The sequence below is a fragment of the Epinephelus fuscoguttatus genome, linkage group LG17 (genome assembly GCF_011397635.1).
Source record: "Epinephelus fuscoguttatus linkage group LG17, E.fuscoguttatus.final_Chr_v1".
In the NCBI taxonomy this organism is placed as follows: Eukaryota; Metazoa; Chordata; class Actinopteri; order Perciformes; family Serranidae; genus Epinephelus; species Epinephelus fuscoguttatus.
The window spans coordinates 36972124-36998014 of NC_064768.1; the positions used below are offsets into that span (position 1 = coordinate 36972124).

Consider the following 25891-nt stretch of genomic DNA (forward strand, 5'->3'; position numbering starts at 1 on the left):
CAATTCTTTGACAACAGTCATGGTCCCACGCATCCGTCATTCTGGCTGGGGTTGCTTGATGCTGCAACTAGTGACAGCACTATCAGGAGGTGGCCTGCGGAGAGACAGAGAGTGTGAATGAGACTGAAAAGAGCACGGCCTCAGCGGGGAATTTTAAAGACCTCTCAGGGCTCGCAGCTGGACAGCAGCACAGCCAGGGGGAATGTGCTAGTAGCAAAGAGTAGGGAGCCATTGCATCGCAAACAAAAGTGCTGCAACATGGGAGATGTTGAAAATCAAAATACATATCTGTTTGCCTGTTTGCAGCATTAATGCTAAGCTAAGCTAAGTGGATGCTGGCTATAGATTAACATTTTACAGACAGATCTCAGAGTGCTAGGCTATTGACCTTTTCATCTAACTCCCAGCTAGGAAGAGAATAAGGCTCAATCCCAATACATCCCTTACCTCTACCACTTAGCCCTTACCCCTCTGTTTAACTCATTCACGTCTAGAGGTGGGGTGTCCTGATTTTTGGGATAAAGGGGTGGGGTGAAGGTTTAGGGCTACCCTCTAGACAGAGGTTTTTCAGAGGGACACGCCAAACCAAGTGTTATAAGATAGCTGCACAAGCAACAAAAGAACCCTGCAAATGTTTTTTCTTTGCTGTTAAGATTTAAAAAATTACGACCATGTTTTTATGTGAGTTTATTTTGTTGTTTTAGTGTGTTAAATCCTTTTCTTTATAACAAGCAGACAAAAAAAATCACTCATTGGAAAACTTGCTAGCGAGCTAACGTTACATTGTTACTGCTAATTTGTGCATGACGGTCCCACATTTTCGTTTTCTCATCTTGCATTTCCCCCTTTAATGGCATTGCCGGAAATTTAATTTAAGTCCAGCAGTTGCTGCATTTGTTGCAGCTCCTCTAATATCAGTGCAGACTGGCAGGGTAGGAGCACAGATTGCTAACTTTAGCCATTAGCGATCTTGTATTGAAGCAGTGTTTGATCGATTGATACGATGAAATTTAAGTTGTGAACAAACCGTGAGCTTCCATGCTTTTCTATCTCCACCGGATAAATGGCAAACGTTAGTAATATCATAATTGGTATAGTCTCAGCTGTTTATGTAAATGCCATCAACAATGACTGATGACATATCAGGGTCTTGAAGGCTTGTCTGATTTCACAGGGCTGGGTATCGGTACACAGTACATTTGAGGTATTGACCAAAATAACCGAGTAGTATCGAAACATCTCCAGTCAGAAAATGTCTGCATTCAGTCCTTGTTGTGCTGGTACGTCTGCTCGCTGAACACAAGCTAACGCAGCATCAGCAGCTAAAATCCAACACCAAGCTGTCAAACGGTACCAACCACTCACACTGACAGTAGAACATTCCAACTCTGTTGTTTAACCTGTTGATAACCTGTTAATAAATTACATTAGCCGTGTGATGCTAACAATTGGTCCATGGTGGACTCTCATGGACTTACACTATTGCAGCAACAGCTACAGCCTGTGGTGTGGTGAAGTTGTGTCTGTTGTAGATGACAGAATTGGCAGTTCAGCGTGCCGAGATGCCACCAAAACATTCCAAAGTATGGCTATACTACACAGCAAGCCATTCACATTATGGGTACCCAATGAAGTACTCTATTGGTATTGGTATCATTTCAGGTACTGGTAATCATATCCTGCCCTCATAGGGGAAGATTTCAACCACTACCCCATGTAACTCTGTGCCGAGGGGGGAAGTGACGCTCAAAAACAAGGGAGTAAAAATAAGAAATGAGATTGGACCCAAGTGTATTTCCCAAATGTCAAGCTTATTCCTCCAGGACTTTGAAAAGGACATGCACCAGCAGATAAACTAGATGCAGAATTCATAGGTGATATTTATCATTGTACATTGCGTAAATGTGTGAGTGTGAATGTTTGATGAATAGCACCTTTTTTGTTTGCACGGACATTTGTTATGCAAATGTTAATGACTTGTTCCATGCATGGTGCTATGGTGTCTTAGCCTGATTTCATCATAGTGCCATGTTGCATTAAAAAATGGACAAACAGAAAGCTAGACGCTGACTTGAGAGTGCTGGGACATTGAACACAAGTTAGGAAACATGAGCTACTGCTGTAATACTAATACACATTATTCACAAGTCTTAGCACATGTTTCCACATCTGAATATACACAATCAGCTCCCTCAGCAATCCCAGTAAACATTGGCAAATGTCAGGTCACAAGGCAAGACTAATTATGCAAATCTGGGTACATCTTCACAAATCTGAGCACATACTGCAAATATCAGGTGATGCATTTGCCAAGTGAGAGGCCTAATTGGATTTCTGCTTATGAAAAACAGTTTGTTTCTGAGACTACTCTGTGTTTAATCAATTAAAGCTCTGCATTTTGTGACACTACTGACTGTCGCAGTGAATTAGCACTACTAATAATGCTGTCGTAGCAACAAACTAATTGTTGTTGTTGTTATTTATGCATGTTGTTGTGTCCCACACCAGGAGAATGCAGCTTCAGCTCTGCGGGGGTCTACGATGGCACCGTGTTCAGCCGGATCTTCCAGATCCTTTACAGAAATGAGGAGATTACGGTGAATGACTGCATGATCTTCAAAGTCCACCTGCTGTTGGACGGAGAAAGGGTGAGTCATGTGGGTGACATTTTCTGCACACACACACACACACACACACACACACACACACACACACACACACACACAGACACGAACTTCCTGTTGGGAAAGAGAGAATGGGGAATGCCATTTGGCTGCTTGCATGTTATCAGTAGCCTGGCTACAAAATGCAGGACAGATAATTACAGTAAAAACAGCTGTATAATAGTTGAATTAAATGACCATTAAATAATGCATTTTATCATCCACTGTTTCTGTTCCCCGCTCCTCCCGTCTGATACAAACAATAATTCACATGGCAGAGAGATTAGAGCCAGTTAATTAAAGCAGGAATGTAACATAGCCATGTAGTCATATGATCATGATGAATAATGGAAGAGTAATGCTGCTCTTTCATTTGCTAAAAGTTGAAAATGTCAGTGAGTTTGTTTAGTAGACTTGTGCTGTTGCCAGCTTGCTGAAGCTGTTGCTATACAATAACTGTAACAGAGCAGATATGCATCTATTAACAATACAGCTGTCTACAAAGACTGTGGAATGATGCTTGGGGTCACGTTTACGTGCAAATCTTTTTGCTTCTATTCTCGTCAGTTTTCTTCCATTTCACACATGAAACTAACCTAAGAGTAATGCTCCCTTGACAGAGTTTAGTTTAGAAGTCTGAAAAATACAGGATTACCAGGAAAAAAACAAACAGACGAGACAAAAAAAGTGCAGCAGGAACAGATTTTTCTGCCTCCTTTTCTTGTGCGTCCTCAGATTTATCTTTCAAGGTTCTGGCAGGGGTTCAGAGTCTGACCCCCAGACTGAGAACTATCGATTGTTGTGCTTCACAAACACAACATAGCCCCTCCCTCAGCAGAAACTCTAGCAAATATAGGCACAGGCAAATTGATGATAAGTTGGTGAGCTCTTCACAACAACGAAGCCCACCGCCTTAAAGAGACTCTTGCAGGTGGGAAATGCAGCAATCGACACAGTGGGTGTAAACATATTCGTGTTTCCAAGGATAGTGAAAGCATGACCCACCCTGCTTCTCCCTCTGATTGGCTAATAATCGTTGCCTTTGTTGGTTGGATTGGTTTGGTTTAGGCAAAAGTCAGGGTTAGTGTAAGGCTGTCAAGCCCAGTCTCACTCTGAAGTCATTGAAATTCAGCACTTGGGCAGTGACTTGTGGTGCCAGAAACCACCAAAAAAAGGCATCCTTTAACGTCGGCAAGATACACGGACGGTTGCTGTTATAGTTTAACGTTGCCCGGCGGCGTCAGGGGGAAACGTGGCAGGACAAGAATAAAAGTTAGGGCGGCGAAAGTCCGACTGGAGCAGGTGGGAGGGGTGGTGGATGGGTCAACAAACATCGATTTTCAAGAGTCCCGTAAAATTCTAAAGCTAAACCCCTGTTATTTTTTTTCTAAACCTAACCATATGTGTTTGTTGTTGAAGGAAAAAAAACATCAATTTGAAATGTTGTACCCACGTAGTGCGTTTATTTCCTGTGAAAATGAAAGTGTATTTTGAAAGAAGACAATGTATGAAATAGGCAGAACTTGACTTAGTGTCCCAGAACGTCAGCAACCAATGAACCCTGGCTACCTTGTACATCGTATTTGAACGTGGAAAGTTCATGACCAAGTTGTCAATATGTGACGAGGCCATTCACACACATTCATACACTGGTGGCTGAGGCTACCATACAAAGTGCCACCTGTTCATCAGTATAACATTCACACATGCTCACTCAGTTTAGGGTTCAGTATCTTGACTCTTCGACATGCAGACTGAAGAGGCCATGGATTGAACCCCTGATCTTCCAATTAGTGGACGACCTGCTGTATCTCCTGATCCAGAGGGCCCTTCCTGTCCTGGGCATACCCAGTGGCAGTTTTTTTTTTTTAACTTGAGTTATCAGAAGTTTTGTAAAGGTGATGAAATGATTGGCTGGACTTTGGGCCCCAAAGCAAAATAGTGCCTAGGCTCAGGCTGAAACAGATAACCAATATGATACATGATAGTAATTCTTAGCCACAAAATTGTTGCACCTTTTAAGAGTTCAGTCCTAACCTTTATGGACACAGCAACACTGTGAGTATTATTGAGTTCAACAACTTGCCTCATGGCATTAATGTGCTTTAATTGACGGACGAATGTAAATTGCCTGTGCTCCAGACTGCCCATGTTGAAATGAACAGGTGTGTAAACCAGCCAGACAGTTATTGATGTACTGTCCTTTACGGTTACACTCTGGGCGCGCCCCCGAAAATCCTCCCTGCCTGTTTTTGTTGTTGGATGCCACCGGAGCCCAAATTGATCAGTGATGACAGCGATGAGACAGGCCCGAGGCCGGGATGTGGGGGAGTTAAGATGGCCCCCGCTCGAAGCTAATCATCCATATGATAGCCATAGCTCACACATTGACATTACCCCACACCATCGCTCAGCTGCTCCCTGATATGTCGAGAGTATGACGCCTGGATTACTGTGGACGGATTCCTGCTTCAGTCAAAATGTGGATGTTCTGTCTCACATGACTCTGCAGGATGCCTAATTTTAGAAGATTTCATTAAACATAGACATTCGTGTGGAGGTGTGGAGACAGAGGAGCTTTAAGGCATATCAGATTTCAGCTGTAAGCTCTCCCGAAGGCTCTCTACTCATTAACCTTCCGGAGGTTATCTGCCGCTCACAGCTACAGATAGCACAGACAAAAATAGCCCCTCATTTCCCCTGTGTACACCCGTATGTATGCTTAATCAATCAGAACATCAATAGTAGACAGAACTGCAAAGATTTGAATGTTTGCTGTACAAAATGTGTGCATGTTTTAGGGAAATGTAAGGGGACAGAGAGGAAGAACTGTGTATAATCTTTATTATAATTAGCAGCACTGCACCTCAATCTTCAAAAGACTCTACTCTCGGCACCACCTTTGTAGTTTGCTCATATCTTTTGTTTTTCCACGTTGCTTTTCAAATTCAAATAGGTGCTCTGTATTTCCATAAGCAATGGTATTCTATGGCTCTTTGAACATGAGAGTAATTCAGTTCGACATCAGACCAAAAGAAATCCAGGAACACAGTTTATGGACTACACAGAGAACACAAACACATCATTAAAAGAACATAATTAGCATTGCAAACAAGGTTGGTCTGATTAGGTTCCATTCCAAAAAGCAGGATTCATATACGCCATACTGTATATACTGTAAATGTATATCATATCCTTATTGGTCACTTGTGATTATGGCTGGGTATCAGTATCAATATATTTAAGGTACTAATAGAAATAACCCAGCACATAGTAGTATCAAAATATCTCTAGTGAAATAATACCTATATTTAATCGCTTTTGAGCAGGTGGTCTGATTCTGAACCATCCCAAGTTACTGCGGCATCAGCAAACTTTCTGTTGTTGCTGTTTTCCAAGCCACTCGTCTTCTAGCAAATGGTCTCTTCAATGTCTGCCCAGTTAGCACAAACTAACACATCAGCAGTGGCTAACATCCAATGCCGAACTGTTAAATGGTCCCAACAAACTAACACCAACACCGAAACAGCTGTCAATAAACTCATTAATTACCGTAAGATTAGCTATGTGATGCTAACAGGTAACCCTGTTTCCTGCGCAGAGCTGTGGACGCTTGGAAGATAAGCCAATGAGCTCAAAGAGATCCAAGTAAATTTCAAACAATCATACAGTCCTGCGGCAGCTCAACCCATGCATTCTGCACTGTGGTGATGTGGTGCGTGGTCTATATGACGGAGTTGGCAGTTCAGCAGGCTGAGATATCACCAAAATGTCCCAAAGTATGGCTTTATTACAGTCCACTCACATTATCAATATCGAAGGAATTACTGTATTGGTATCATTGTCACTTTAGGGGTACAGTATTGATACTGGTATTGTATTTTCTTAAACATTACCAGCCTTACTTGTGATTGCTGTTCCTCCATTTGTGCTATAAGAGGGGGCTCTGATTCTAGAGGCAGTATGTTAAAAAATGGCTGACAGTTTTCATACTTTCTTGGCTGAGCCTTTAATTTTACTCTACATGTATTGGCAAGAGATCACCAGAGAGATAATAACACATTTGGAACACAAGTTGATTGCTCTTCTGTCACATTACGCCTGGGCAAAATCCCAAGTACATTTATGGTACTTGTGGCTACTATCAAGAATGTCATCATACAAACCAAAGGATGGCTGAATGTCCTTTATCAGTTAAATAAACTGTATGAAGTATATGACCTTTATATTACGCCCACAGTATAAACATTATGTGCAACACTGGGTAAAGTTCAGACAGTACAGCAGAGTATTTCTATGAATTACCGTCTATCTTGGACGACTCCACACCTCATGATTTACATCCAATGTCAATGTTCAGAGCCAACGCAGGAAGTTGTGTGCCCCTTAATTAGCAAGACAGAAAGTATGGGTTTGAATGGGCAGAGTTTGCTAAAGCCAACAAGCATTTGAGCTCCATTTAATCTGTCATAATGACAGATTAAAGGTATCATAATTCATCATCATTTCTGTGACTTTTACCCAATGATACAGACACAAATTTTACACAGAGGGGAACACAAAGCATATGTTACCATGCTGAAGAGCAATTCATCAAATACACTTAGAAATCCAGAGTTGAGGAGTAGTTTTCAACCTGAACCCTATTTCCCCATATTTTTGTGTCTAAATGACCAAAGGGAACACATTTTTTTTAATTTGTCCAGTACTGAGCGAGAGCACTGCAGTCAGCAGTGGCCAATCTGCAACATTTAAACACTCAGGGTAGGTTTGTATTGTCACGTAACATTCATCGAAAGTGCTTGTTTTTGCCACAGACGGATTGATAATAATTGTCAACACTACTAGTCCATACCCATTGGTAGCTTTGTCACCTTCTACCTATGCTAATCCTCAATGCCTATGTGCAGTTTCACATAGATTGACCACGTCAGTGAGTAGAAAAACGTGGGACAGACAGAATGACACACTGACAGTTTCCGTGATTATGTACAGCATACCATACCATGACTTAGTCATACCAAAAATTAGAAAAACCAACACTGGTCCACAGGGGGAGCCACAGCGATCAGTTGCATTTTAGCCATGTTGAAGCATTTTTCTGTTGTTATAGCGCCACCCAGCTGCCAATTAGAGTTAAATTTCTCCAGTCACCTTGAGGCGTCCTGTTCTACATATCTACCAAGTTTAGTAAAAATCCATATGGCGGTTAGGCCTAGATAAGAAATGAGCTCTCTAGCGCCCCCATTTTGTTTGATGGGCTCAATAATGGAGGGGTCCCCTCAGATTATGTGTGGTCATATGCCTACAAAGTTGCGTGGTGATGGGTGAAACCCTTGAGATGTTATACACCTTTATGTGATGAGCCACGCCCTCCGCAATATTCATTGCCTTATAGAAGCTCAGTTTTAGGAAGTTTTCCAACTTTTGCCAAGAGGGAACTTTAGATATTGCTCCCTAGATTATGTTCACCCAGTTTCATGCAGATCGCTCAAACTTCCTAGGAAGAGATCCATTTGAAGTGTTTTTCAAAAAATTCAAAATGGTGGAAAATCTATATAAGCGGAAGTTATGGGTTCTTGAGGCAAATGTGTTCCTCATGAGGAGAGGCATCTCTGTGCAAAGTTTCATGTCTCTACCACATACGGGGCATGATATATGCCCATTCAAAGCTTGCAATTTCAATCGGTTGCTATAGCGCCCCCCTTTGGCCAACTGATGTAATATTGCTTCATTGGCATCCTCCCATGACTCTCTACCACTGTGCCAAATTTCACATGGATTGACCAAGTCAGTGAGGAGAAAAACGTGGAACAGACACACGCACAGAGTCATAGTAAGATAGAAAAGACTCCTACAGAGATGAACCTTTTTTTTTAAAGAGTAAGATCCTTTTTGTTTAACCAGGAATAGCCCCAAAATGACCTCGCCAAACCCAACACACTCCATTTAAATAAACAGTAAATAAAATAAAAACTCACAGGAGCCATCTTGGTTCGTCTTTCCACTGTTTTAACAATCACCAACTCTGGTTCTGTTTAAATAAACCCTTAATTCGCCCAGTTAGATGTAAAAATTTGCTGGCTCTGTCCACACTGAAATTAGTCTTTATTGAAATGGAGTCTGGTTGGGTTGGCAGCAGCAATTTTGGGGCCATTTCTGGTTGAACAAAAAGGATCTAATGCTTCATCCAAACACTGATAACAAAGTTGTGAGTCTCCAAGGACCTGCAGTTCTTGAAGATAAAAATCCCTGTGTAATAACGTTACAGCACATCGTCAAAATGACATTGAGTGAAGTTAATGGCTGTAGGCCACTGATATTATGGTAAGTTTAATCATATCTTCATTATATGTAATAGTGTCTCTTATTTGAGTTTAAAATCCACACATTCCCAGCATCTACAGGCTGGCGGAAAGGACTGCTTTCTCCTCACTGACTCTGCCCTCACTGCGCCCCCTAACTCTGACACCTTCTGTAACTATGCCATTGAACATCTGTTCTCTGTTCTGCTTGTTTGAACCTCTTCTTGCTATCTCCTGTCAAAAACTCACTAATGAGGTGCCTAACCCTCACCATACTTTGACCATAGCAGAGTGTTTTGGTTGCCTAAACCACAGGCTACTTTAACTTAATTTGCATAAGAGCAATCTTTCCTTAACCTTACCCCCAGTTGCCATCGAACATAGACCTACCTACCTCAGGGTTTCACAGAATCCAATGTTGCCTTTCTTGTCTGGCAGCAGGTTACGCCTGCAATTGTTGTGTTGACTATACTAATAAAAACAAAGCAAAAAAACAAAACACCAAATGAGACAATATTGTTAGTTTCAATGATGTTCATTTTTGAGAATCTATGTTCAGGAGAATCTATGCCAGCAAGCATTGGAGCTTCCTTTAATCTCTCATGATGCTGCCCTAATTTTTGTGACTGTTTTCCATGCAATTAAGCATTTCATAGATTTCCTCAGAGGAGATGATTTGTTCTCTTTGCATCTCTATTTGATTTCTCAAGCCGAAAACTCACAAATAACAAATTTACAAAATGGCATTCAAGCTAACTGTGCATTCCCACCAAAAGCTTCATAGTCACCTTCGGGCGCGCTCGTCGCTCTGACATCGCTCAGACTGCCAGCTCCGGCAGTCGCTTGCAGCGGCCAAAGGGGTGGGGCCGGGAGCTGCTGATGTGTCCATCTAGGCTGACCGGCTGTGCTTTCAATGCACAATTAAAATAACGCTAATAAACACATTCATATAGCCTTTATGAGTCATTTATTATTAAGATTTTACCCACCTGTTGGCACGTAGGACCACTGACAAATGTAATTGGTAGTAAATAAGCGGGAGCTCATGGGTCGCACTTTTGGAAGCCTCCTTTGTCTTGCATAGGCGTATTTGCTAAGGAAACGCACGCCGTCTGGGTCCACAGAGTCCTGCAAACCCGGCAACTCCACGGGGAATTTCACCGGCTGGTACAGCTCCGGGAGAGCCCAGACCATGCTGATAAGTTTCTCCTCCGTATCCGAATCCCGGCAATTGTTGCTTTGGCGGCATTTGCCATTTGCATAAAGTTCAGCTTCTCTCAACTTCTACTTGACACTCTGGTTGCTGGCATCGCGGCACTAATGCCCCTCGTCGCCAGCGTGCATTGAAAATGAATGGCATGACGCTCATGAAGCTTTTGGTGGGAATGCACAGTAAGGCAGGACACACCTTTGCAGCAGTGCTTGTCTTATTTTCCTGAAGTTACATGACAGTTTAAGTTCATTCCCATGTGGCGTTTCCATTATTTTGTCTAGCCCCTCCATGTCACTGTGATCCTATGATGCTCGTCTATTAACACTACCGTACCAATGTCTTGCAGGTGGAGGAAGCCTTGAGTGAGGTGGACTTCCAGTTGAAGCTGGATCTTCATTTCACCGACAATGAACAACAGTAGGTTTACGAGCAGTTTGGAAATGTGTGTGTGTGTGTGTGTGTGTGTGTGTGTGTGTGTGTTAGAGAGAGAGAACACCAGACTTTCCCCTTGTGCAGGTTTTATGCAACAGTGAGAATGCAAACTAGGCATGAATAAGGGCTATTATGTCCTTTGGATCATATCCATGTCTTTAAGTACCTGATCACAACCTCTGTGCTAGAAAGACACAATTACTGTGATTTGCCTTTTTGCTTGGGACAAACAGAAAAACAAGTGGGTCGTTTGCATTAAGATACAAGGCAAAAGGCACTTTGTTGGGGTATATTACAACAGCTGCACATTCGTGAAGTGTAGAGAGTGTCATGTCTGTGTGTTCTTGTCATGCCTGTGTGATTATAGTGCTTGTCAGTGCTACACAGGACGGACTTATGGAGCTGTTTGTCGATATGGGCACTGATTGCTTTTACTGAGAGTTTGTAAGAATGCAGAATATCTACTAGGTGAGCCATTAACATTCCTGTCAAGACTCGGACTCTTTCTCTCTGACTCTTTGTTTTATAGCTCCAAGGATGGCATACAGGTGCTTAGCAATGATGTTAAATTATTGTTGGGCGGCAGTCCACATTCTCAGACATCTTTTAAAGAGTTTGGCAATAGCTCCCCTTCGTTAAACAAAGAGCTGCTTCTTTGAGGTACCAAGGCACAGGCTCTCCAGGGTCAGAGTGATAGATATAAACATTTTTTTTTGTATGTGGAATAAAATCACCTAATTTGCATTTAATTCATTTGCACTTGCTGCAGTTTTGCACTGCACAGTAACACACAGGCTTTTTTTTCTTTTGCAGATTACCACTTTAACAGTATGTGAAAGTATTTGTCATGTGTTCTATATTCTGTCTTCTTCTATCCCTCAGGCTGGCAGAGATAGCAACTGTCCCGTTGATCAGCAGTCGGACACTCAGCCTCCACTTCCACCCGCGGAGAGGGCTCCACCACCACGTCCCTGTCATGTTCGACTACTTCCACCTGTCTGTCATTTCTGTCTCCATACATGCTTCACTGGTTGCCTTACATCAGCCGCTAATCAGGTAGGAGATCACAGAGGCTTTGCAAACAAGCATTTGACAGACCTTAAATCACACAAAGCACTTTTGATATGATCTGATCTCACAGACCCAACTGACCGTTCACTAAGGCCTGTCCTCTTTAGTTACTGTTGTTATGCCTGTCAAGCTTTCCGCTCTGGCACCACACATATCCAGTTCAGAATTTTAAACAACAGGTCCATGATTTCAGTCAGAGGTTGTAAAAGCAGCTTCTCCTTTTGCGTCTATTTTGCAATTGGAACAACTCGTCTGTGCTACAGATGTATCATAATTCCTAGATACCAGATGCCAAGACTGTTGCTCGCCTGGAGCAAAGGCCAAAAAGTTTCTAACTTCCGGATTTAGCTCTGCAGTATGCCACCCATTGATTATGCGCAGTAGTGTTTCTCCCATTGGCCTTGCCTGTTAGTTCCCGTTCGGCTGAAGGACTTTACATTGTGATGAAGTTAAAGGTTCTTAAATTGTTTTTCTCATCTCACGGAAAGTTTTATTTTTTCGCTGCAATAACACGAGTGGCCACAGGGAAATATTGGAAGCGAAGCTGAGCTGCATTCCTGGAGGCCTGGGTGGCAGATTTTATCAACTGTAGTTAGCTAGCTTAATACGCTAATGTTAGATTCAGGAATCAAATGTCTCTGGCTGACTTTTTTAATGTGTTCAGTGGTCTAACTTTCATTCTAACCTAAACCTGTTTGCTGCTTAGCTTAAATGCTAGTTACATTTTCCACTTTTAACATTACAAGAGAAAAGACTTTAAGGATGAGGACAAATGAATGTGTTGCTTGTTTGTCTGAAGTTCCTTCAGTCCGCATGTAGAAGTATCCTTCAGCAAGATACTGAACCCCGAATTGCTCATTATGGCTGTTCTGTCTAACTCTGAAGTCGCAGATATCCAGCGCTTGGGCAGTGACTTCTGGTGTCAGACACAGACAAAAAAACCATCCTTTCACATTGGTATGATAAGTGGCTGGTCGCCATTATAGTTTAATGGCGCCTGGCAGGACAAGAATGCGGTAGGACAAGAACGAAAGTTAAGGAGGTGAAAGTCCAAGTAGGGCGGGTGGGAGGGATGGTGGATGGGTCCAGGGTCCAACAACCACCGATCTCACCGGGAGGGTGGTGATCGCTTCCTGTAAGACTGTAAAGCCAAACCCTGTTTTTGTTTCCTAAACCCAACCTGTTTAAAACCTGTCCATGACAAAGTCCATGACCAAACCTTGATATGTGACAAGGTCGGAGTGAGAAGGTGTTGGTTCCATCGGTCACCACCAGTGTGTGTGTGTGTGTGTGAATGGGTGAATGTGACATGTAGTGTGAAAAGGGCTTCGAGGGGTCGGAAGACTATAAAGGCACAATGCAAGTGCAGACATTTACCAGGTCCATTCATGTAAGTCAAGGAGAAAAAGTCCTTTTGGGCCACAAGGAAAATTGGCTTCAAAGCCTGCTACACCTCCTGGGGGCCTGAGATATACCCATTCCTTATCCTTTTGTGTTTTGGTAAGGTTAAAAGATGACTTCCAAATAATTTAAATGATTCAACAGGTTTAGCTACAGTTGCTAAGCTATGATTGGATAATTTTAGCGAATGGTCAATTGGGAGTATCACATTGTAGATCTGACCACACGGGGAAGATGAAGAGTTCTAGACTGAAAACTATAATTGCGGTCCATAATATCAGGAACAGAAGAACTCAGTGCTGGCACAGCTTTCACCTCCTTCCTATTTGTTTTGGCAGTCACAATTAATAGCGTATCCTTTAGCTGCTTGAATGGATAGTTTTCCAAACACTTATCTGATGAATTCAGCGGTCAATATCATAAACCCAGTGTTTAGCCATGCATTACGTAGATTACTGCAGCACTTGATTGATTGGAACAGTAACAGCTCTTGTCTCAGCTTATCTGTCTTGCTTCATACACACACACATACACACACTCATGCTTTGTCCCTGCATGTGTCCTTCCTGTTCTCTCTGCAGCTTTGCACGTACAGGGAAGGGCTCCTGGCTGGGGAAGGGCTCGCCAGAGAGCCCAAGCGACCCATCTGCCATGTCTGTAGAGAACCTTGTGTTCGGAGCTGGCTACTGCAAGCCTGTCATCTCTGAGGTATGTTAACCTTTAGCAGTTCAGCTGCGTTCAAATACAAAGCCACAGACAGTAAAAGCCCATTTTGTCTCACAAAGCTGCAAACAGCTCAGAATGAGCCAGTCGCCGTTCAGATGGTTGTTGCCTTTTTTTTTTTTCTGAGCAAGCAGCTAAATGCCAAACGATGACGTAAATGCGATCTCGGTTTAGGGACAGAGGCCGATGGATTTAGTTGTGATTTGTTTTGGCGTGTCACCCAGAAGCAACAGGATTCAGCCCAAGAGCTGAGCTGGGAGTCATTCTGATCTGGATTACTGATCCTGGACCTGTTTGTCCATCGGGATATGTCAATTGTCGAGGCTCCGTGGAGTCTTCAGGCTTACCAGAGGCCAACACAGAGATTATTACTGCACAGCACTGTGGCTTTTCATAATATCTGATTAACCCACCTGCCCAGGCATGCAGGCTCCAGGCTCAGCATCTGGAAGCGACAGGAACACTCTCTGGAAATGATGGTGTTGTCTTTGTGACGTTTATAGTGCAGTGTAGCTGCACAGTTACATGATGACAGAAATAATGATGAAGTTACTGTTAAAATAAACATTACTCATAATTATATATGTCTTTCTTTAAAGTAATGTAGTTATGTTATGACTTTAAATCACCTAAACATACAGGTAAGACTTTTTCACACGACGAAACAAAAATGAAACAAAAATATTCAGTGACGATTTGATGAAACTTTTCACACCAACTACTTCTGACATGTTTAATGTCAGTATCCATATTGTCCTGTGATGGTACGAAGAGATTTATGACAGCGACGTCTGAGAAAATCTATTGATCGCTTGAGCAAAAGTCATAATTATTTATTGGTCAGCTTGTTTTTTATCAACATCTGTAATCTATGGGAAAAAAAGCACTGCAAATCTGAAGTTATGGATGCAGTGTAGATAGGCTAATAGAGATAGATGTACCCAAATTTTTAAACTGACATGTGATTTATTCCACAAATTATTCGTATGTGGTGTGAGAAGATTTATACTGCAGTTATACATTTTTTTCCACAGAGACGACGAGCTGTATCCCAATTTCATACCACATACAATGCTAACAGTATACAGATTGTACTACATGCTAATTTTCACAGAACATTTAATTTAAAACCCTCTTGAAAAAGCTAGTATGGTGGATCTTTAGTTAAAGGAACAGTGCAACATTTTTTAAAATACAGTTATACAAAAATACTTGCAGTCACTACGCCCATTCAAGAAATACTTCTGGCATAGTTCTTCCCATAGTATGCTCAAGGACAAGGAAATGCATTAAAGTTTTATTTTCATTTCATTACATGAAGATGTGATTCACTTTATAACCCTTCCCATTACCCTTATTCTAACCTTAACCGCCTCTCTTTGAACGTAATACTTCATAGCTGATTGTGGGCTGACGTGTAGGTATGGTGGCCGGGTCACGTAGCTGCTCCAGCTGCGGTTATACCTACATGTCTTCTATTACTTCGTCTTCTGTTTAATGACAGGTGGCAACTAGTGTTTAAGGTGCATTAGCGTTACCCTCTAGTGGCATATGGATGATTTAATTATAGCATACATTTGTTGAACATATATTTCTGTGGTGTCCAGTGGCTCACCTGGCAGAGCGGGCGCCACATGTGCAAAGGCTGTGTTCTTGCTGCAGCAGCAATCAGTTCAAATCCAACCTTTGCTGCACCCTATCTCATAAAGGCAAAAAGCCATAACAATAATAGTTTAGAAAACATATTTCTTGAGGAAAATTAAATCAAGATAATTATGGTTTTATCCCCCAGCCCCACTGCATTGTGCACTATTTTCATTACATTTTATTGATGCTATTATCTTATTTGAGTCCTCTCTTGTGTTTGCCAGTTATCCCAACTTGTGTACAGTTGTATAACAGTTGGTTTCATTTTCTCTGTCCTTCTATAACATGCATCACTCAGGTCCATGTGTCACAGTCACAGTCTACACTGTAAATCTTAATGAGCGCCCCGGTTGCCCCCCCGCCCTCCTTCCCCCAACACTCCTCCTGGTTTTTACTCCCACCCCTGGCTGGGCACTTTAATAAGCTCTGCGTTTAGCCAGGCGGGGGGTTTCGTTTGATCACAGTAATGAGTTCTGCTCACAAGCGCCACGTACCACATAGCTGCAGGTGAAATCTGCAACACGACGACGCCTCCTCCTTCACCTTTATTTATTTAGAGCATTTTACCTGCGGCTACGCTACGTTTTCAGCACTTTCCCCCTTAACACCGCAGCGTTCCCTCTAAGTGATGTTATTTCTGGAGAAACAAAATCACATGTAGATTTCCACTAATATCAGCGAAGATTCCCTCTGAGGTATACAGGATTTTAAAAGGAAAATGATGCTGTTAAAGGTGAGACACCTGGGAATCGTTGGTGTTTTGGTAGAAATAAATCACACTTGTGAAAATCACAATCAGCGACAGCAGGAAATAAAAGCAGAAATTCTCCCGTCAGGTGACAGGAGAGCCGATGCACGTGAGTCCAGACATTGTCAGCACAGAGAGAAACTATGGTTTTAGGATAATGACTGGTTCATACTGAAAAATAGGAATTTTTCCCTGCCCTTCGCTCGCAGACTGATCCAGGCAGGCCTCTATAAAGGTAAAAAGATTTATGAAAGTAAACATACAGATGTTCACCACTGGTCCGGGTAAACTACACTGCTGCAATTACAGAGCGCACACAGGTGTGATGATAGGGCCGGAGACTTTACTTGCTAGGGGCAAATTATAGTACATCCCCAGATACTCAGGCATTACATGCCTTTCAAAGCTCAGAGCCCCACCGGAGCTGCCAAAACATCCCAGTGAAGAGGAGCTGTGGCTGGGTAGCAGACTGTTCCAGGTCAGGGACCAGCGCATGAGAGCAGTCACTGGCCACATCGATGGCTCCCTGGCTCCATGTTGTGACAGCTGATGTGTTCAATAATAGCTGTTGAGGCAGAAGACCATTAGCTCTTTAGGAAGATAAATGAGAGACATGATTATAGTATCAAGGCCGTGGTGATTTGCGGCTTGTGTTAAAGTCAACACATATTGTAAATTGCAGTGGTGACACACAGTTAATGCCTTTACTGCATTGTTAGAGAGCCATCTACTGGAAACAGGGTCCATATTACAGCTTATATTAAACCAACACTGTTGTAGTCGAGCTACAGGACTGACTTCCTCATCAAGCTGCTTCCTTCCTTTAGATTTGCACTTGGCATTTTTGAGTAATTTTAGCACAACAATTTTAATTCTCAGTTTTTAATCCATGTAATTTTATATTCTTGTTTCTTTTGCTCGTCAAGATCAAACAACATCAAGACAAACGTTGACACCTTGGGTCGCCTTCCTATACTTGTGAACCTTTAAACTTCACAACAGGGATGTGTTACATCCCCTGAAGGCCACATAAACTTATTGATCTGATTTTATGGCTGGCAGCAAGCTGTGTTCAAGGGCCATTTGTCCCTAACGTCGTATGTTATCTTTTAAGTAATTATTGTCTGAAGTGTTCCCATTTGGAAGAAGCTCCTTTTAACATCAGTGACAAGCCCATACAACTGTTGCAGTTGTACACTTGAACCATAAAGGTCAAGTACCTGTACATGTCTGCTTTTGAGACAGGCCGGTTTCTGAGAGGTGACGACTGACCTACATAGTGCCTGACATTTCCTCTGTGTCTCCTTCTCCGCAGGGGAGCTTTTATGTGCCCAGTGAAAACTGCCTGCAGAGAGCTCACACGTGGCACCGAAGGCTCTGTCGCCTCCTGTTGGTTGCACACAGGGGCCTGCACACCTACCACTCTGCACTGATGAAGGAAATCCCACAGCTCCAGCAGACTCCGCTGGAGTCAGGTAAAGCTCTGCATTCAGATTTTCTGTAGTCTTCTTCATATAATGGGTGCAGATGTAAGGCCTAATGAGAATTAAAATGTCTGACATTCTATTGGAGAATATGTTTTTCATAATCCAGCAACCTTTTGCTTTGTTCTCCATGTCCATATAAATTAATCCAGGACATAGTTAGAAGCAGTGGCATAATCACACTGTTTACTCAAGTAAAAGTTCCAGTTTAAGAACGTAAAAATACTCAAATATAAGATAATAGAACAGTAAAAGCATCAAAAGTAGTATATAAGTATTTATTAAGTATGCTGACTCCTTTCAGAGTATTTTTCTATAATGTGTAATATTAATTTAGGGAAAATGTGTAGTGTTTTCACCTGATAGCTCCCAAATAGTGGAAGTACCAGAAAATGGAAATACTCAAGTACAAGTGCCTTAAAATTGTACTGTACATGACTGAATGTACCGACTTACTTTCCTCCAATAGTACATAATTAGATTCTATGGCCTGTTATAATTATTTACCTCCACCAATGAGGTTATGCATTTGGCTTGGTTTGTGCATTTGTCTGTTTGTCAGCATGAAAACTACTCTCCGTGAAACTTGATAAAGGGTGTAGCAAAAAGAACCCATTCAATTTTGAAGTTGATCGAAATCAAGCAGCAGATAGACCAATTATTTTTCACTTTGTTAACGTTGCAAGGTAGAGCATTTGGCCTCAGCAGAGGTCTACATTCTGTGAGTGCTCGTCTAGTTTTATTTGATTTTGTCCATAAAGTCCTGGTGAAACAGAAGTTAGAGCCTCTTTAACTCCTGCACTGTCACGTACTGCTGTACAGAAGCAGTAATTTTAGCGGTGTACAATCCCAAGAGGAGTTTAAATCATATCCTTTGCATTTGATTGGACAGCTAAAGAGTAGGCGGGCTCGGAGTTTAAAGTTTAGTGGACTGTTGGTTCCACACAAACCACCCTGGTTAAATCTAACCTAACATTTATTCTCCAGAATAAATGTTGCCGTTGTAGGATTCTTCAAACCACAGATACGTTACATTTGTGTATAATTATGAAGCAGATAGGTTGAAATTTTGCATTTCATCAACACTGTGGTCAACATGTGGTTAGGTTTAGGCATAAAAAAACACATATATGGTTAGGAAAAGATCATGTTTGACTTAAAATACTTTTGGTGGCATATTTCCAGCTGGAAATGCAACGACGACAGACATTTTTCATGCCACTTTCCCAGTGGAAACAGTGGCAGGTTGCTACAAAACACCAACATTTGGTGCTTCAAAAGCTGCTGGACATGCAGCGATGATTCGCTAAAAACAAATGCAACAGTCTGCAGCTGTGCAGGCACCTTGCCTAGGTGTCATGCCATCAACACCTGATGACAAAGTCAGCTCATATACTATGTCACTTTAGAAATGCTGATATGATGCACATGAAACGTACAGATTTAATGTATTGAGGTTTGCAGAAACGTGTGGCCAACATTTTCCTCTGGTGTCTGAGCTGTTAGATCGAGAGGAGGGCGAGAGAGAGATGAATGAATTAGACCTCTGCCACATTGTTTTGGAAATAAAAAACAAGTTTTTTTTCCCACTGATATCCAAACACACATCTCGTTGTAGATAGTAGCTACTACAACTCACAGTTGTGCAGTTTTATATGACTTAAATGAGCTTAAATGAACTTTTGTAAACAGAGTCAGGATGAGTCATCAGACATTTGACAAGACAAAGATTTTGATGTATGCACACTGCAAGAGGCAAATAAACAGTTAACACAGGATTAAAAGTGGGAAGATGTATTTTTCATTTCTATTTAATTTAATCACCCATTTATAGTTTTATTCTTCCAAAGATTATTGGATTACTTCACAGATTTGTGTTTTCATTCAAGATTTTAAATTGTTCATAAGTTTGTTTCTAATTATTAATTAAAACATTTTTAAATTCCTGTCATTAAACCTGCAGTGACTCTATCTCATCACTCGCTGCACAGTGTATTAAAATCCTTTGCACTGATCTCTGCAAATAACTTTTCTTTCCACAGATGTGCTGCCTGTAGAAGAAACTCTGAATCAGCTCACAATAGAGTTACAGGTATGTTCGTTAAACAGACTGCACCCTCGTGTTAAAAAGCCACGTCAAAGTTTCTGTTGTCGTCTCATGATTAACACTTTTTCTGATTATGATTCTAACTTTATCGTTACATTCACATTGTTATAATTTCTCAGTAATTGTGTTTTCCTGTTTTGATGTTATTAATTTGTAATCAGTTTAAATTTTGATTTTTTATATATATTTTTTGTTGGTAATATTAAACAACACAAGATGAATTTGGATTGACTTTAAAAAAAGGAATGCTGCAAAAATAACATATTTTTTAACAGTAATGCATGTATAATTTTTTGCACAATTTATCTTGAGAACAGCTAATGAGCCATTAGTTCAAGTGGAACTTGATTTTTTATTTTCGATCAGATTTAATATGATTTTTATTTGGAAATTTAAAAGCACAATGACTCACAGGAGCATGCTGACATAAAAAAAATCCCAGAAAACAGCACTTAAAAGCATTACTAAATACATCTATCTCCAAAGTGACTATTTCGGTGACTTTGGTGACCAAAATCTTAAAATGATTCGTTAGCTAGTCATGAAGGGGATCACTGAGGGATGAAATAATCATGACTTTAACGTCTGCGTAAAGCAAAATTAGTGATTTCTTTCTAAACACATTATATGTGGTAGAAATTGTGATATGACTGGAAACTGTGCAGTACTAAATTGTGGAGTTAGACCCCACCCCTATTATATAAAACTAAGTTACTACTAATATCAGCACAGAGCATTAGTGTTGTTTCATTTACCCCATGGCCAGTTCGCTACGTGAATAAACATCTTTGTTAAATGAAACAAAACACAAGCAAAATAGCCGTCACTAACGTACCTGTCAGCCTGCTCATTGCTGTGTGTGTGTGTGTGTGTGTGTGCGTGCTTTGTGCTAATGTTAGCCGCTGTTAGCTGCTGAACTTCAGGCTGTTGCCACACAGTGGTTCTCCCATTCTTCAGTTCAGAGGATGCGTGCTGCTTAACCATAGACTGTGTGTGCTGCTGAGTTAGCTGCTAATAAGAGTCCATCACTGGGGAGAGGCAATTGTTCTTTGGCTTATAGACAGTGTGTGCTACTGAGTTAATCTCAATCTTAGTTTCGGCTCCCAGCAGACACGCACCAGCGTCTCAAAGCAGAGAATACTGCTTATTTTTTTAAGATTTTGAAACTTATTTTTATTTTTATAATCATTAAAATGTGGCCTGGTGGTTGAGAACACATTTTTCTGCGGTGTGACAAACTCATTATACTTTTTTTTTTTGCTTTACACAGACTTTAAGTGTAGTTTCAAGTCTCTAAACATGCTGTGAAATGTATGTGTGGCTTGGAATTAATACCAGCCTTTCACACAGAGAGCAGCAGGGGTCAGTTGACTGTCGAGTTAAACATGAGTTTTCTACAATGATCCAAGGACATGTAAGTCAGGCAAACTGCAGACACTCCTTGTCTGTAGGTATAAATATATCGGCAAGAAAAACAAGCATCCTAGAACATAATGTATCTTTGGAAGACTGATGCTTTCAGGTTGATGTTACACACAGGAGCCTGTTTTTTATTTTTACTTGTTTTCCTGACCCGTCTTTCTCCCCATCAGCTGCAGGAAGGCCACGAGAGGGTAGCGGAGCAGATCAGCAGGGACGTGAGCCAGCTCTGCTCCCAGCTGGCTGCTCTTTGGAGCCGCTTCCTGGAGGCCGCTGTGCTCAACCCCCACATCCTCTCCTATCTGGCCCAGGAGCACCATACGCTCAGGGTGAGAGTGGCGCTCCATCAAAGCCATGCTTATTAAGATGCTCAAACGTCAACCTTTACCGTGTGTTCTCTGAGCCACAGTCTCTGTATTAGAGTGCATTGATGGCAATTTGTGCTGATATGTTTAAATTCAGCCTTTTATATCCTCAGCACCCACACATAAATACAAAAATACTACAGAACAATGGAAATGGTTTCATAACCACTGACATTTAAGCTCTCTAAGCAGCTCCTTGAGGCATGTTGGGAGCAATTTTCTTGAAGGTTTTTGTAGCTACTGAATAAAATTCTCTGGCACCACAATGACACAATCATATAAGCTGGGGTGTAATTTACAGGAGGGACCTTCATTTTTTATAGTTCAAAAAACGTTATATTAAAAATCTGGGTGACGTCTTAGAAAGTTGTAAAAGTATCTGTTACAGTGGAGCACAGAGGAGTGTTTGGTTTTAAACACTATAAGAGGAGATATATTTTGAAATCTTGAGCTTTATAGAGTTTTTTTTTTTAAGATTTATTTATTTATAAGGACAACGCACATTAATCAGCATTTCTGTAAATGTGCTAGCGTTAGCCAGCTGGCTTATTTTCAACTGCAGTCCTTTGGCAAGATGTTTTGAAACCAATAAAAGGGTAAAAAATCACAGGACAAAGACAGCATTAACTACAGCTAATGAGGTAGGTTAATGAGTCAATGAGGTTAATGTTTTATTCATACATCCCCACAAGAGTAAAAGAGCTAAAACATTATTATTTTTGCAGACTTTGTTATATATTACCATTTAAAAATATATATTTTTGATCCTCAGTTTACACTTTTTGCTTCATTGCACCACCTTTATTGTTTTTGTGTAAAGTTTCTTAGTCAATGCGACGGCCTCAATTGATTAAACATACTATCATGTCTTACCTTAAGCTAAAGTAACTTTTTTTCAAAAGGTGTTTGTATTTAATTTCTAGCTATGACATTTTTGTATTTACAATAATAACAATGGCCGCGTTTCCCAGTTAAGATCGATCTTAAGACTTAAGAGCACAGTTAAGAAAGTCTTAGCTAAGAAGGGTCGCTAAGATAAGAGTGTTTCCCAGATGAGTTCTTAAGCTAAGTGCAAATCTAAGAAATACTTAGCTCTTAGCGCTAAGATCTCCTTAACTGGATCTGGGAAATGTGGCCAATAACAATAATAATAATAATAATAATAATAATAATGATAATAGTAATAAACCCTATTTATATAGCACCTTTCAAAACACACTTACAAAGTGCTCTGCAATAAAAGATGAAATAAGGAAGATAAATGAATCAAGATAATAAATGGGAAATAAAATCAGTAAGACAGCAATAAAATAAACGAATGCTCAGATAAAGTCAGGAAATGCTTTCCAATAGAAATATGGTTTAAGGAGAGACCTAAACAAAGCCAGTGACTCAGACAGCTTTACATCCTCGGGCAGATCATTCCAGAGCCTCCGTGCCCTGATTGCAAAAGCTCTGTCCCCTTTAGCATGGACTCTGGGACAAGCAGAAGACCTCTGACTGAGAATCTCAAGCTACGCAGAGGTTTAAAAGCACCTAACAGGTCTGAATGTAATCTGGAACCAGGCCATATAGAGCCTTAAAAGTAATCCGTAAGACTTTAAAGTCACTCCTAAAACAAGAGGCTTCAAGCTCTAGTTTAATTTAAAAAATACATATTTTGACATTCATATTGCTTTGAGGTGCAGGGCAGATAGCAAATCTGAAATAAATCGAAACAAATCACCATCGTTTATTCTGCACTTTTTCATCTGTGGGTTGGGTCAATATAAAGATTAATTTAATCACTTTTGCTCGATAAAATATTTCTGTTATGACCATTTCTTGAAGGGGACGTTTCAATATTAAAGGGATAGTGCACCCAAAAATGAAAATTCAGCCATTATCTACTCACCCATATGCCGAGGGAGGCTCAGGTGAAGTTTTAGAGTCCTCACAACACTTACGGAGATCCAAGGGGAGAGGAGGTAGCAACACAACTCCAAGTGTCCTGAAGCCCCAACATAAAAAGTTGTTTGGAAAAACGTCATTTGAACTCTGTCTTTAGCCTCATTGTAGCCTGTAGCTCTGACTGCCTCTCTGTGCACCTCGCTCACATGTGCGCACCTGCGTGAGCGTGCACACGTGAACGTGGTGTTGTGAGGACTCTAAAACTTCACCTGAGCCTCCCTCGGCATATGGGTGAGTAGATAATGGCTGAAATTTCACTTTTGGGTGCACTATCCCTTTAAGAAAAACTTGGCTGTGTTTTGCTCTACCTATCTAAAAAACTAAAGCCTGGCCCCCACCCCCATTATCTTTGAAATCCAAATTCTGCCCTAGTGTAGAAGGTGATCACATTTAAAGGCCCATTGTAGAGGATTTAGTGGCATCTAGTGGTGTGGCTGCAGATTGCAACCAACTGAAGCTTCTCCCAAGCGTGTAGGAGAACCACTGTGGTTGACACAAAATGTGAAAATGCTAATTTTAGAGTCAGTGTGGTTTGGTTTTCGTTTTGCACTACTGTAGAAACAACACGGTGGACTCTGTGGAAGAGGACATGCCTCATATGTAGATATAAATGACTTAATCTAAGGTAACAAAAACCCAACAATTCTTAGTTTCACGTTATTATACACAAATAAAAATGCAGTCATGATTATTATATTCCTTTTCTGCCAATATATCCCCCTAAAACCTAAACACATCGCTTTAAACAAATTGTAATGAGGAAGAAACCTCCATGTTGGACCAGGACAAAAGTAACATATCGTGAGTTGGTGACCAAACTCCAGAGAGTCAGAGTGATTTGTGATCAGTGAGTGCCACAAAGGGAATAATCGAAATGCTAAGATGCCATTCCAGACCTCAGTAGCTTAAACCCAGCTGAGCGAGTTAATATGATCTCCAACGCAAGTTCTGTCTAATCACTGGGCTGTTTCATATGAATATTTGCTTCACAGTGGAGTAGCTCTCAAGGCTCTCTCATGGCACAGTTTTGTCTCAGTTGTCTGAAAATAATGAAAATGTTTGCTTTGGTATTAGATTACCCTGAGGGAATACTGTCATGCCTCAGCCCACCAGTGGAGTTAGGATTTCAATTAACACTTATTCTGTAATTATTGTGGGGTGAAAATACACCAGAAATAGTGTTCCTGGTGATTTGCCCGTCGCAGCGGCTGACTTTCAAGGGTGATGCATTTCTAATTGGAGCCGGGGAAGGAGAAAGCTTTTAGATCAAGCTTGTGCCACAGACCGGAAGAAGTGACTTGAGTCTCTCTTTGTGTGCAGACCTTAAATGTTTGATTGAATGTGATTGCCTGTTGAAAATGTTCTGTCCTTTTTTACTGACATCAGGTCAGGAGGTTCTCAGAGGCGTACTTCTTCACCGAACACCCCAAAGAGATATCTCTGACTTTTCAAGAAGAGCTGTAAGTATTAGCCTTATTAGCCTTAAGAGTTAATTGAATAAATGTATTAATGATATTATTCTGCTCATTCAGAATCAACAGACATGGCCAGATAGCTGGAGAAGTGCGGAGCTCAGACTACCTGACCAAGATGCCTCCTTTACCTGTTGAGTGCCTGGACATCGACGGAGACTGGAACAGCCTGCCCATCATCTTTGAGGACAGATATGTAGAGTCTCCTCAAACAGGTAATACAACAGGTGCCTGGAAATATTGCTTTATTTACACCTAATCACATGCCTGATATCAGACAGAATTATTAACTCCTCACAGTCTGTTTCCACCTTCAATGTGACATTGTATCCACTCTATATGGGAGGGGATTCTATTTTCCCAAACCAGTCACTCGGGACCTACAGTATGTGTCTACCAGAATCTAACATCATTTTAGGTCCACACTGATTTGTAGTCAGGACAAACTACAATGATACTGAGAAAACACATCAATTAAGAACAGTCTTGTTAGCAGCATCTATCTTGTCTATAGTGTTTGCCATTGATCTTATTACGACTTGTTGGTTCTGACGAATGGCTTGATGCTTGACAACATCTTGACAACACATTAGACCGACCTGTGGTGCTAACTGACCTATGGCTAAGCCACGCCCCCCACCACTCACTCGGACAAACAATCAACATTCAGTGACCGGCGCTATTCAGTATTTACACTGAATCATTCAGCATAACGTTTGCCAACCTTTGTTATCTCTGCCATTACAGATAAGTTAATGAAGCTAAGCTCCAGAAGTTAACGTTAGCTTAACTAGAGCCCTTTGGACAACAGCTAACAATGATGTGCGATCACCAAAGTACAAAACTAGAACAAAATAGGCTAATGAACTCCCAGCAAACAAGGTGACATGA

At 41.1% G+C, this 25891-nt stretch overlaps 1 protein-coding gene across 1 annotated transcript in view; it reads left to right on the forward strand.

Annotated features, from left to right (window-relative positions):
- The window catches only part of fam135b (family with sequence similarity 135 member B), a 675785-nt gene that overhangs the window by 29331 nt on the left and 620563 nt on the right, over positions 1–25891 (forward strand). The window contains exons 4-12 of the mRNA XM_049602004.1: positions 2509–2648; positions 10528–10598; positions 11496–11669; positions 13667–13793; positions 17519–17678; positions 19730–19779; positions 21387–21542; positions 24915–24988; positions 25061–25215. Of these exons, the coding sequence (XP_049457961.1) occupies positions 2509–2648; positions 10528–10598; positions 11496–11669; positions 13667–13793; positions 17519–17678; positions 19730–19779; positions 21387–21542; positions 24915–24988; positions 25061–25215 (1107 nt within the window). The remainder of the gene's footprint in view (positions 1–2508; positions 2649–10527; positions 10599–11495; positions 11670–13666; positions 13794–17518; positions 17679–19729; positions 19780–21386; positions 21543–24914; positions 24989–25060; positions 25216–25891) is intronic.